We start from the raw sequence: 13406 nt of genomic DNA on the forward strand, positions 1-13406 counted from the left end.
GACCCTGCCCTCTCACCTGAAGCATCTCCACATCTGGCTTGTGGCACATGTCCATCTGCTCTCTAAACATCTCTGAGGCTTTCTGTCTGTTGGGTCATTCTGACTTTGCTTTCCTACAGTTGTTGGAAGATCTCCTCTCCTTCTCTCTCCATTGTATCCACATAGAGGCCCTCCTCCTCACAGAGAAATAGATGCAACTTCTGATATTCAGCTTTGATCATCACCTCCCTAAGGGCCACATAGTCCTGCACAGATAGGGGATCAAAGGGCTTACACATTCTCACTCTAAAAAGATTGTCAAACTTCCATTTTTTCCTTAGTCTTATCAAGAAAGTATTTGAGAAACTTTTTGCCTCATACTTCAAAGTGTCTTGAGTATTTATAAGCCCTTCTGTACATTCTGACCCCATGTTCCTGGTCCCTTTTCCAGTTACATCAAGCCCTCTACAAGGTCCCAGACTAGCCCACCTGATGTGACTCAAGGGTTGGGTGTCCACCTATGAACCAGGAGGTCAGGTTCAATTCCAGGTCAGGACTCATACTGGGCTTTAGGGCTGAATCCCCTGCAGGGGGTATAAGGAAGGCAGCTGATGAATGATTCCCTCTCATCATTGATATTTCTCTTTCTTTCTCCCTTCCTCTCTGAAATCAATAAGTCTAGAACTTATAGAAAACAACCATGGGGGCTAACAGCCTAAAAGACTGTAAATGTGTTTTGAAATGAGATTCATGAAACTTTCAAATATGGAATACAGTGTAATTAACTGTCGTCACCAGCTTATGGATGCTGTAGAAAATCATTTTTAACAGAGGTGCCATGTTATTTGTATTTTGTTGCCACCTATCACAAGTTAGGAAATCAGTGATGCCTCGGCCATGTAAGTTGTTTCCCTAAATGATCAAATCTTTGATAATTTAGCTTGGTTTTATGAAATTAATCTAACCTTGCAAGAAACATGACAAGTAAAAATCTAAATAAAACTCACCTTGTGCTCGCTTTGGCAGCATGTATACTGAAATTGGAACTAAATAAAGAAGATGAGCATGAACCCTGGGCAAGGATGACATGCAAATTCGTGAAGCATTCTATGTTTTTAAATAAGTAAATAAATAAATAAATAAATAAATAAATAAATAAATAATTAAATCTCACCTTTTAAAAACTATTGAAAAACAAATAATAAAAGCCATCAAAGCCATCAAAGCCCACATATCATAGAAAGAGTTGAAGCAGCTGCCCTCTTAATCAGGTTATAGAAATGTAAATTAACTCAAGGTTCATTGATCAGCAATGGCACTTCAGGCACTGTTTGCTGAGGAGACCAAGGAAAAGAAAGGGAATAGGGCATATCCTATTAAGATACATGGCCCTAATCTGTTTTGCTCAGTGGATAGAGTATTGGCCTGGGGACTAAAGGATCCCAGGTTTGCTTCAGGTCAAGGGCATGTACCATGGTTGTAGGTGCATTCCCAGTAGTTGGTGTGCAGGAGGCAGCTGATTGATGATTCTATCTCATCAATGTTTCCAACTCTCTATCCCTCTCTCTTCCTCTCTGTAAAAAATCAATAAAATATATATTTTTTAAAAAGATACATGTACATGTGTATATGAGGACATTTAATAAGTTAAATTGGGGAAATGCCTCAAACATTTCTCAATAGGTTGCAAGTCATTTACATAAGGTATAGAGAACGAAATGTCTACTGTTCTCATTTTTTAGTTCATATCAAGTATTATGTGGGCAGTCTATTACATGGTGCTGTTTCTTACAGGGACTTGTCCAACCTTCCCTTGCAGTATTAATCCCTGGATTTGTGATTGCGTCACATAGCATTTTAAAATTCTGAAACCTGGGCCCTGTAATCATATTCCTTCTTCAAATAATAAATACAGAGAGTAAGCCATCCTAACTAAGTTTTTCTAGGTAGCAGAGTAACTACAACAACATGTAAAGATAAAAATATAATAAGTGAAAATCTAATAGGATCTTGAAAAAAAGGTATTATTTGTTAGGCCAAAAAAATACTAGTATTTCAAATATCAGACACTTTAAAAATAAAAAACAGAAGGACCAAAAGCTATTTCTAAAGAACACTGATGCTCTGTAATGTAATGCTTAGAGTTTCCCTTAGATTTCAGTTCACTAAAAAGGGACCTTCAGTTGACTTCCCATGGCAGGGTGGGGACAGAGTGGGGATGCTGTGAGAACCCAGGGCAGAAGCAGCAACACAGCCATTTGAACTACAACAAGGATTTTAACATGACCAGTGCAAGGCTCCTTTCACAGTTTGGCACCTCCACATCCTGAGCAGAGCCTCCTGACTTTGCTATTAGCAACCACTGATGAATTCTAGTTGACATCAGTATGATTAGAGGGAAGAGTTGGTGAGTGTTTCTAGCAGAAGGTGAACAAGTTACCAAATTGCTTTCAGGACTCTTTGGGCATGTAGAGAGAGATGTGAACAGCCAGTTATGAAAAGCTGCCCCCATCAGGCTCACCTGGTCATCTGATGTTCAGCTAATAGGAGCCATGCTGTCTGGAACATCCAGAACAGACCCAGCCCTAAGCCAGTTATCAACTTGGCTTTCTCATTATGCTGGTAGCAACTGCCTGAAGGCAGCAGCTTCAAGTTCTATCAGAACTGGGTTTCAGGTGAACATTTTTCAGGGAAATATGTTACCGCCTCTTCAGATGCTTTATCTCTTCAGAGGACAGTAACCCCTACCACATTTCCCAATAGGGCTGCGATGCACGTACTGCTCGTTAGCACACTTGGGATTCCATTTACAATATTTCAGAGGTTTTCCTGGTTCAAATGGGAGTTCAATTTTTAATTTGTTTGAAGAAACTCCAGTAATCCCACTCTTAGGAATATATCCCAAGAAACACGAAACACCAGTCAAAAAGAACATAAGCACCACTATGTTCATACCAGCACAATTTACAATAGCTGAGATTTAAACAGCCTAAGTTCCCAGCAGGAGATGAGTGGATGAGAAAACCATGGTACATCTACATAATGGAATACTACACTGCTTACAATAGAAAGAACTCTTACCATCTGCAACAGCATGGATGAACATGGAGAGCATTATGCTAAATGAAATAAGCCAGTAGGAGAAAGATCATTATCACATGATCTGACACATTTGTGGAATATAATGAACAACATAAACAGATTAACAAAGATAGGTCTAGAGACACAGAAGCATGGAGCAGACCATCAAACCTAAGAGGGAAGGCTGAGGAGGTTAGGCAGGGGATGAGGGGGCAGTTGCGGGGGGCAGTTGCGGAGGACTTTTGTGGGAGGAACTCATGAGGCCAGAATGGTGAGGGATTATTCTGCTTATAACATTTTCAGTCCCTTTTTGGACATTCTGATTTCATAAATAATAAATATTCTTAGTGAAATGCATGATCTGTGCACTGACAATATACAACAGATTTACATCTATCCATGTCGTGTTTAAATAATCAAAAGTGTAGTAACTGATTAAATATATAATATTGATAGCTACTCTGAGTACTAAATATTCTATCTCCTCGTGCCCACATGGTCAACCTCATTGCTCTTCTCTTCCTCTATGTATACCAAACATCAATAAAAATCGCTTTCTTGCTTTGTATTTTCAATAAGTTGCAAAGTTCATTGTGATGTGACTTCACAAGGGAAGAAGATACTGAGTTTGGAAAGTGATGGACTGCCTTCATGACAGAAAAGATAAAATTGAAATAGAAAAAGAACATATAAACCTAAGAATCACAAATAAATTGAGGCCTAATGCCACAGGGCAAGCTCTGACCTCTGAAACTGTTCAGCATGTCTAGGAGTTTAGTGCAGCACCATGAGGTAAGCTCAGGATTCTCTGGCTAAGGCTTCTGATTCTGAACAATTCAGTCCTATAAGCAATGATATCAGTGGCATTTTGAGGCAAAGGTTCGTCACACAACCACTCTAAATATCATAGCTTTTCATTCAGGATATTTCATCAGGATCCTCCCACTCTGACCTAATGGGGTATACATGATAGTCTACCCTCTTGGGGATATAAGAAATGTTACCTTACTTTTTTTCTAAATTTATAAATTTTATCACATATCAACTTCCCCATTCTCCTCAGACATTATTGCATTTTTAAAATGACTGACAATCAGATCCTCCATCTACTCCATCTCAGGGGATGCAAACCCTTGGGTATCTGACAGGGAGCAGAACATCCAGGCAGAGCCTTTGGGACTTGAGTCTCAGAGTCGTCACCAATGAGACATTCAGTGTCTTAAAGAGGAGAGTCCACAAACACAGACAGCTCTCCCCTTTTTTTCTCAATCAAGGAAATGTAACTCTTGCCTGGCAGCCTGCTTCTAAAGGTCTAACTTTTTCGGGGGCACCAAGAGGTCATTCCCCTGAGGTCTGCCCTGCAGTGATGGAACAGGCTGAGTCATGGCTAGTCCTGGGAACAAATCAACCCCCATACATTCATAGCAAAGCTCCTGTTCCTGCTCTTTTCACCTTCTACCTGTGCAGTGGAGGTACCTTTTCTGTGATTCCTTAAGAATCACTCCTGTGATGTTTATTGTGCTAAATGGGGAGAGGATAAGGGTGATGAGCTGGAAGAAAACCCAGAGTTAAGATGTTTCCAGGTACATATGAATTCAGGCACATGGAAAGGAAACTTCTGAGACCAGAAGGCCTCAGGGCCACTTTTGAAACAAAACAGGAGATACCTACAGAGGACAAGGTTTCTACCTAAAACATGTACAGCTCCCTCATCCAGAAGAGAATGACTTTCTCAGAAAGAATTAGTGTAAGGTCACCTTTCCAACACAGTTCCCAAATCCTGCAAAACAAACAGAAAAAGAAAGTGAACTTGCAAAGTGTGTCCTTTTATATATTTTCTCGAGTTTCTTTTAATAATGTACCTTTTCCTATTCCCCTTTAAGGAACAACCAGAGGCCATCTTAATAATAGCACTTAAACTAAAACACACAGAGCTTCCTCACGGTGTTCTGAGCATGGCAGAAGGACAGGCAGAGAAGGGAATGATGCAACGAGATCTAGGTGTCCAATGTAACTAATTTCCAAGTGTTATTCCCAAGGAGAGATCTAACCATTTATAACAATGAAAGCAAAACAGGGCATCAAATGAAAAACAGAGAGAGCTTTAAAATTGATTGCCAAATTCTAGAAATCATGGTTAGGCAAGGGTCAAAACCTCAATGTCTTTAGCCAGTTGCTTTTATGGCAGTAAGAGAGAGTGACAGTAGATTAGGTGAATGTAAACAGAAAATTGTAACAGCAAAGTTAATATTGCCGAGCCTCGCTGCCTTGTCCTTTCGCTTGCCTAGTGCCAGCTGCCAGCTGCTTGCGCGCCTCGTCCCGCCTGTCCTTGCCCCTGCCTCGGCCTGCTGAGCTCGCCCCCTCCCCACCCGCAGACATGTCTGAGGTCAAGAGCAGTGGCCCGGAGTACGCCTCCTTTTTCGTGGTCATGGGCTCCTCGGCCGCCCAGATCTTCAGCGCCTTGGGTGCTGCCTATGGTACCGCCGAGAGTGGCACTGGCATCGCGGCCATGTCTGTCATGCGACCAGAGCTGATCATGAAGTCCATTATCCCAGTGGTCATGGCTGGCATTATTGCCATCTATGGCCTGGTGGTGGCAGTCCTTATCGCCAACTCCCTGAATGAAGGCATCAGTCTCTACAGGAGTTTCCTCCAACTGGGCGCTGGTCTGAGTGTGGGCCTCAGTGGGCTGGCAGCTGGCTTTGCCATTGGCATTGTGGGTGACGCCGGTGTGCGGGGCACTGCCCAGCAGCCCCGACTATTCGTGGGCATGATCTTGATCCTCATTTTCGCAGAGGTGGTGGGTCTCTACGGTTTCATCGTCTCCCTCATCCTCTCCACAAAGTAGCTCCTCTCAAAGCCCACCAGCCACAGGATATGATGTAAAGACCACCCCCTCCTCATTCCAGAATGAACAGCCTGATACGCATGCACGGGGCAGCTGCCCCCTCACCCCCAAGTAGTTGGTCTTGTAAATGCGCAGTGTCCTAGTGCCCATTGTCTGTTGCCCCCACCCGCCCCGTGCCGTGGACATCTGGGCCCACTCATCATCACCCATCCAGGTCCCCTGACCAGTGAGGATGGTGGCTTCTAGCCACTCCCACCCACTTACCTGCCCTAGAGTGCTCTGTGTATAGGGATGAATTCGAGTTGTCGTTTTCACTGGATGTTTATCCATAAAGATTTGGCCTGTTTGCACGTCTGTGGAGCAGCCCTACAGTCTCCCAACTATAATAATCTTTAGAGTGTCGCTTTGTGGGGTTACCCTGTGCCCTGAGATCTTTTGTATGGAACCACTGTCCTCCAGCCCTAGCTGCGGGGCCATGAGCTGGGCCTGCGAGGCCCAGAGCCGTGTCCAATAAAATTCTCGGATGTGACTGGAAAAAAAAAAGTGAATATTGCCAAGCTGAGAGGTTGACTTAATTTGGACAATCTGTCTGTGGAGGTGGTGCTTCAGATTACACTGAAATCACCTTATTCTATGTCAGCTACTTAGGCAAAGAGCTCCGAAGATTGCCAATAAAATCAATAAAATATATATTTTTTAAAAAGATACATGTACATGTGTATATGAGGACATTGAATAAGTTAATTTGGGGAAATGCCTCAAACATTTCTCAATAGGTTGCAAGTCATTTACATAAGGTATAGAGAATGAAATGTCTACTGTTCTCATTTTGAGACCATATCAAGTATTATGTGGGCAGTCTATTACATGGTGCTGTCCCTTACAGGGACTTGTCCAACCTTCCCTTGCAGTATTAATCCCTGGATTTGTGATTGCCTCACATAGCATTTTAAAATTCTAAAACCTGGGCCCTGCAATCATATTCCTTCTTCAAATAATAAATACAGACAGTAAGCCATCCTAACTAAGTTTTTCTAGGTAGCAGAGTAACTACAACAACATGTAAAGATAAAAATATAATAAGTGAAAATCTAATAGGATCTTGAAAAAAAGGTATTATTTGTTAGGCCAAAAAAATACTAGTATTTCAAATATCAGACACTTTAAAAATAAAAAACAGAAGGACCAAAAGCTATTTCTAAAGAACACTGATGCTCTGTAATGTAATGCTTAGAGTTTCCCTTAGATTTCAGTTCACTAAAAAGGGACCTTCAGTTGACTTCCCATGGCAGGGTGGGGACAGAGTGGGGATGCTGTGAGAACCCAGGGCAGAAGCAGCAACACAGCCATTTGAACTACAACAAGGATTTTAACATGACCAGTGCAAGGCTCCTTTCACAGTTTGGCACCTCCACATCCTGAGCAGAGCCTCCTGACTTTGCTATTAGCAACCACTGATGAATTCTAGTTGACATCAGTATGATTAGAGGGAAGAGTTGGTGAGTGTTTCTAGCAGAAGGTGAACAAGTTACCAAATTGCTTTCAGGACTCTTTGGGCATGTAGAGAGAGATGTGAACAGCCAGTTATGAAAAGCTGCCCCCATCAGGCTCACCTGGTCATCTGATGTTCAGCTAATAGGAGCCATGCTGTCTGGAACATCCAGAACAGACCCAGCCCTAAGCCAGTTATCAACTTGGCTTTCTCACTATGCTGGTAGCAACTGCCTGAAGGCAGCAGCTTCAAGTTCTATCAGAACTGGGTTTCAGGTGAACATTTTTCAGGGAAATATGTTACCGCCTCTTCAGATGCTTTATCTCTTCAGAGGACAGTAACCCCTACCACATTTCCCAATAGGGCTGCGATGCACGTACTGCTCGTTAGCACACTTGGGATTCCATTTACAATATTTCAGAGGTTTTCCTGGTTCAAATGGGAGTTCAATTTTTAATTTGTTTGAAGAAACTCCAGTAATCCCACTCTTAGGAATATATCCCAAGAAACATGAAACACCAATCAAAAAGAATATAAGCACCACTATGTTCATAGCAGCACAATTTACAATAGCTAAGATTTGGAAACAGCCTAGTTCCCAGCAGCAGATGTGTGGTGGGAAAACCATGGTACATCTACTTAATGGAATACTATGCCTACAATAGAAAGAACTCTTACCATCTGCAACAGCATGGATGAACCTGGAGAGCATAATGCTAAAGGAAATAAGCCAGTCAGAGAAAGATCATTATCACATGATCTCACTCATTTGTGGAATATAATGAACAACATAAACAGATTAACAAAGATAGGTCTAGAAACCCAGAAGCATGGAACAGACTATCAAACCTAAGAGGGAAGGCTGAGGAGGTTAGGCAGGGGGTGAAAGGGTAGTTGTTGGGGGGAGTAGTGGGAGGAACTCACGAGGTCAGAATGGTAAGGGATTATGAATTTACTGAATCATCTGCACAATAGGTGGCTGAGTCTGGATGGCTCCAGCACCCAATGACAGGAGATGGCAGTTTTTAAAGGACTTTGGGTGGGCTTTTTCTGGGTGGAGAATTCTCTGTGCAGGTCCGAGGGGAGGAATAAGGGAATGTGAGCTCAACAAGTAAAGTATGGTCTCAGCAAAAGGGAATGTCCATAGTGAAATGGCCTGATAAGTCTGTTCCCGGGGGAGGGGTATGGATTCACTTATTTGACCAGACCTAACAGGAAGAATGACGTGATCTAAGGCTTACCAAAGCAAACAACACTAATCCTTAGTTTCCTCATAAAAGAGAAATAATGAAAGTGACAACAAAAATACCTCATATGGCTTGCATAACCACATATTAGAGATTTTTAATTTGGGGGTGGAAAGTCCTTATAATTACATGAAATAATTCATCTAAAGCACATAGTGCATTACCTTCCACATTGAATACACATAATATTAATTAATTATAAAAGGCCACGCAGGAGCTATTTCAACACTGACCAGACCCCAACTAGGAAACATTGCTGGCACTCCTGAACATCCATGGGGTTCCTGCTGGAAAAACTGCTGCCGTGCCACACGTGGGCACTGAAGGAGTTGGGTGCCACCATTGCCAAGGACTGCCAGAGCCTGGTGACCTTGCTGTGAGCTTGGCTCATGGGGCAGTGCCGCATCTGGCTGGAGATACAGAGACACAGGGCAGCTGAGATGGCTTTTGTCAGGACTTCAGAGCTGTAAGGCCTCCTCGGAGCAGACTGCTGGCTCACTCACACTTCTGCCTTGCCTTACACTAACAATCTTAGCCTATTTGGGTGCAAAATTATTGTGAGTTGCAAAATTATTACCCCATTTCTTTCTCCCTACCTGTGATTAGTCAAGTGAATTTAAGACATGAAAGAACAGAGTAAAGAACCTTCTGACACCTTCTTACAGGCATCCGGATAAGGAGTCCTATGGTGATACTGCAGCCAGTGTTTTAGCTCCTGACAAATACTCAAAGGTGATAAGACAAAGGCACTTGAGTGGCTCTTTTTTGTCTGGGGACAAATGGGAATCTAAAGGCTTAATGCTCCCATGAATGGTAAAAGAAACTGCATTTCATTAAATGGGAAAACGGTGCTATTTACTACATTTAGATTAATATGAGTATGAGACTCTCATCTATCCACAATTTCATGTGCTACTGCTGACCAATTATACAGGCAACTGAGTCAGGGGTGAAATAATGACATGATATCAAAGGTGCTCTAATTACCAGTCTAACAAAGAACATAATAGTAGCACCTTCATAAGGAATTCTTTCTAAAGCCTTTCAAATTGAATTCTTGGGTTTCTAGAGTTAACATTAAGAATTTAGCCCTAATTGGTTTGACTCAGTTAGAGGATCAGCCTGTAGACTGCAGGGTTTGGGTTCAATTCCAGTCAAGGGCACATGCCTGAGTTGTGGTCTTGATCCCCAGAAGAGGGCATGCAGGAGGCAGCCAATCAATGATTCTCTCTCATCATTGATGTTTCTCTCTCTCTCTCTCACTCTCCCTTCATCTCTAAAATCAATACAAATATCTGTTTAAAAACATAGTTTCTAATTTGATATGCACATAATAGAACATTATTTTTATTTGTATTTTTTAATTATTATTGAATTTGAATATTTTTAATATCTGTTTCTATACTGGTGGCATCCTCTTTTAAATTTGTTTATCTTGGCAATGGACAAGACCAGCAGTATTTCCAACTTTGAGCTTTTGGGTTTTCTTATTAATTTAAAAAATATATATTTTTTATAATGGTTATATTGCTTCCTTTACATTTGATGAAATGTGGAAAAAAACAGGAAAAAGAGGAACTGTCTTTGGGGAGGCGGGCGGGGAGGAGCAGAAACACTTATGACAATGTGAGCTCCCCCCTCTCCCATCCTCTGACATTAGTGAGGAGACAGCCTGTCCCTCAGAGACTTCAGAAGAGGTTCCCCACTCTTTTACCTTTGTATTTCATGATTTGTTTTCATATAATTAACCGTTGCATTGTTCTCAAATCTGGTTGTATCATCATTTCCCTGTGGCTTCTAAACTTGAAATGTTACTTCCAATTTTTAAAATTTAACTAAAGAATTCCTCCACACCTGTTGCTTATGTTTGGATGCAGTGTGAAGTGAGACTTTGAATTCACTTGTTTATCAGTTGCTAAAGAAACTAATACAACATTATGTTTGAATATGTCTTTCTTTCTCTATTGATCTTGTATGTATCCTTCATTACAAATACATCCTTATCGAGCACTAGTTTATTTTCAGACCATATATTCTTGTATTTCCATGAAGTTTTTAAGATTTTTATTGCTTTTTAGAGAGAAGGAGAGGGAGAGAAAGAGGGAAACATAGATCTTCTACAGTCTGCTACCTGGGATGGAGCCTGAACCCCAGGCATGTGCCCTGATTGGGAATCAAACCAGCAACCTTTAGATGCAGGGCTCTTTCTATGTAATTTGCCTTGATACCCAAGGATTTGATATTTGTGTGATCATAAGATGTTTAAGAGAACATAGATGTTTACCCACAAAATTCTACCTTAAAAAAATATAGACATAAAGAAAATATTTGATCATATCGAACAGCAATGAATAAAAATGGACCTCAGGTAGGTCATCATATTTTAGAGATTCACAGAAACGCACAGAAAATGAATTCTGAAAATGTGTAGCATGCCAAAGGACACACTGTATGTTTTCATTTCCTGTGGATGTTTCATTGAAATGTTGTAGATTTTGTCAGCTTACTGTCTTAAAACTACAGCATAATCTCAACAGTCGAAAGGGAGCACGATGGATTTGGCTAGTTCATATTCCATCCCTCCTCCCATCTGGCCCACGGCATGGTGATACGTAAAAAGGTGGATCATAACACTTTTCCACCAATCCATACATTTCATAAGCACTGTGATACAGTGGATAGCTGCTCAATTTGTTTATTGCCTACAAAAAGAGCAAAGAATAAAATATATCTCTTGTAAGATAGCTTATAATAAAATACAGTGCCATATTTACTATTAATATTAGTGAGACTATTTGGACAATAATGAATAAAAGAAAGTGTTTAAGTACCTCAATAAGCCATGTACTAAAGGGTTAATATAATATGAAAATCTGTCCCAGGTTTTTACTACAGTAAACCCTATATTTTGGGGACCACAATGATTTAATGGGCTTTGGATGTAATAGACAAAAAGTTCCTGTCCTTATGTCACATGTGAAAATTAACATCTTGTCAATTTTAAAATGCTTTTAACCAAGATTTGCTTATAATTGGATTTACAGGTTATTTTTTGTTATTAATTCACTGTTATTTAGAACCAATTTTACAAAATAGGCCTTATGTTCCAACATAAAAAACAACACTGTAGTAATCTTACCACATAAATACATATTACATGTCTACAAATATAGTCTACATACTTGAATCCAAGTGGCACCACCCATAATCAAGGAATGATTAGCACGTGACCACACTGCATCCCATGCATTAATTGCTTCTATTGTCACTGAACTGATTTCTACAGCAGTTTTAAAGTTGCTGGCTGATTTTCCACATACAGAGAGCCACCCCCCAGCTGTGAGCATTTGTTTACTCCTGGTGACTGGTGAATACACACATTTGAGAGCTATTCAGTATAAATTTAAAATTACAGTGTCTCTCTCACATCAATGTTTTTCTGTCTCTGTCTCTCTTCTCCCAACTTTCCCCCTTCCACTCTCAAAGAAAAAAGGAGAAGATACTAAAAATCATCTTTTAAAAAATATCAGAGACAAAGGAACTGGGATCAAATGGCCCAAAATCTCAACAGCAATGCTGAAGGCTGGAAAACAATGAAGCCATGAATTCAAATTTCTGAGGGTACAGCAACTTCAACCAAAAGTTGATGCCCAGCCAAACTATGGAAGAATTGTGTGTGGCATAGATAACGTTTTCAGAAATGCATGGTCTTTAGCTTTCATACACCTTTTCAAAAAGTTCCTGAAGGAACAAGTAGAGCGTATACAAGAAAGAGGAGGAAACAAAATCTGGAGAACAGAAGATGAAATAGAGGAGATAAATGAAGGTACCCTCAGATTTCTCTGTGAAGGGAAATTTCACAGGCAGGAGCTGTGCCCTGGGCAGACAGAACCAGAGGACCCAGGGGAGCCAGAGAACAGCTCCCTGAGGGATAATGAAATCTGACACATCGCCTGATGTGTTTGAATAGATGAAGAGTGTGAGGTAAATGGCTTATGGGTACATGGAGACAAACAATATAAGTGTTGTAATCCACAAGTGTAGCGCAGCTATAAACCGAGAAAATGGGATGAAGGTTAAGTATTTGGAGGTTGAGAGAAGAAGCCATGTGAGAAAACTGAATGCCTATTTTCCCTAGTCAGAGGTAAATGGGTGATACATAGAACTGATCAGTTGAAAGCACTTTAGTCTGCTGAACAGAATCAAAGGTGGGTAAGTTGGATAGAGGACCGATGGTTTTTCACTATCAATTCTTCTAGTTCTGTGTGACATTTTATGAAGTTATGCCTATGTTAATTTCTCAAAAGTCAAAGCTATAAAATTATCATTATCATCATCAGCATCAACAATAAAAAAGTAAGACTTGTATTATGCCATTGGTTATGATAACTTTCATGTTCACTGATTGGAGATGTCGCCAAATACAAAGTCAAATGTTTGCAGATTTTGATATGAGATTGGTTTTGAATGACAAAGTGTTGAGAGGAACCAAAGACAATTCATACAATTCTAGTTTGAATAGCTCAGTGAATGAAATAGTATTAAATGAAAGGGAAGATGTATGTAAGGGAGAATATGGAAGTTCAGGTTACAAGGCTCAGGGTACCAGATTCAGGAACTGTTCCCCAGTAGGAGCACCATCTTAACTATTGAGACATCATCCATCTGATTCAAATTCCTCTATTCCACTAGTGACTAAAGGTTAGGGTCTAGTCACTTTTCTTGATTCAGAATGATTTGTTTAACTAAATTATATTCT

The 13406-nt window shown here is 40.6% G+C and overlaps 1 protein-coding gene and 1 non-coding gene across 2 annotated transcripts; both read left to right on the plus strand.

Moving 5' to 3' along the window:
* The first annotated feature begins 989 nt into the window (after nucleotides 1-989).
* On the plus strand, nucleotides 990-1096 carry LOC111824498. The gene has a single exon (XR_002827585.1). It is a non-coding gene; the product is annotated as a U6 spliceosomal RNA (small nuclear RNA).
* Nucleotides 1097-5410: 4314 nt separating this feature from the next.
* On the plus strand, nucleotides 5411-6451 carry LOC102426166 (V-type proton ATPase 16 kDa proteolipid subunit-like). The gene has a single exon (XM_006108138.2). It carries the CDS (start codon nucleotides 5438-5440, stop codon nucleotides 5906-5908), a length of 471 nt encoding a protein of 156 aa, XP_006108200.1. The 5' UTR covers nucleotides 5411-5437; the 3' UTR covers nucleotides 5909-6451.
* The last annotated feature ends 6955 nt before the right edge of the window (nucleotides 6452-13406 follow it).

This window comes from Myotis lucifugus, unplaced genomic scaffold (assembly GCF_000147115.1).
Source record: "Myotis lucifugus unplaced genomic scaffold, Myoluc2.0 scaffold_1802, whole genome shotgun sequence".
NCBI classification, from domain to species: Eukaryota; Metazoa; Chordata; class Mammalia; order Chiroptera; family Vespertilionidae; genus Myotis; species Myotis lucifugus.

Coding starts and splice junctions, on each gene's coding strand:
- LOC102426166 (XM_006108138.2), top strand. CDS start 5,438: ATGTCTGAGGTCAAGAGCAGTGGCCCGGAGTACGCCTCCTTTTTCGTG.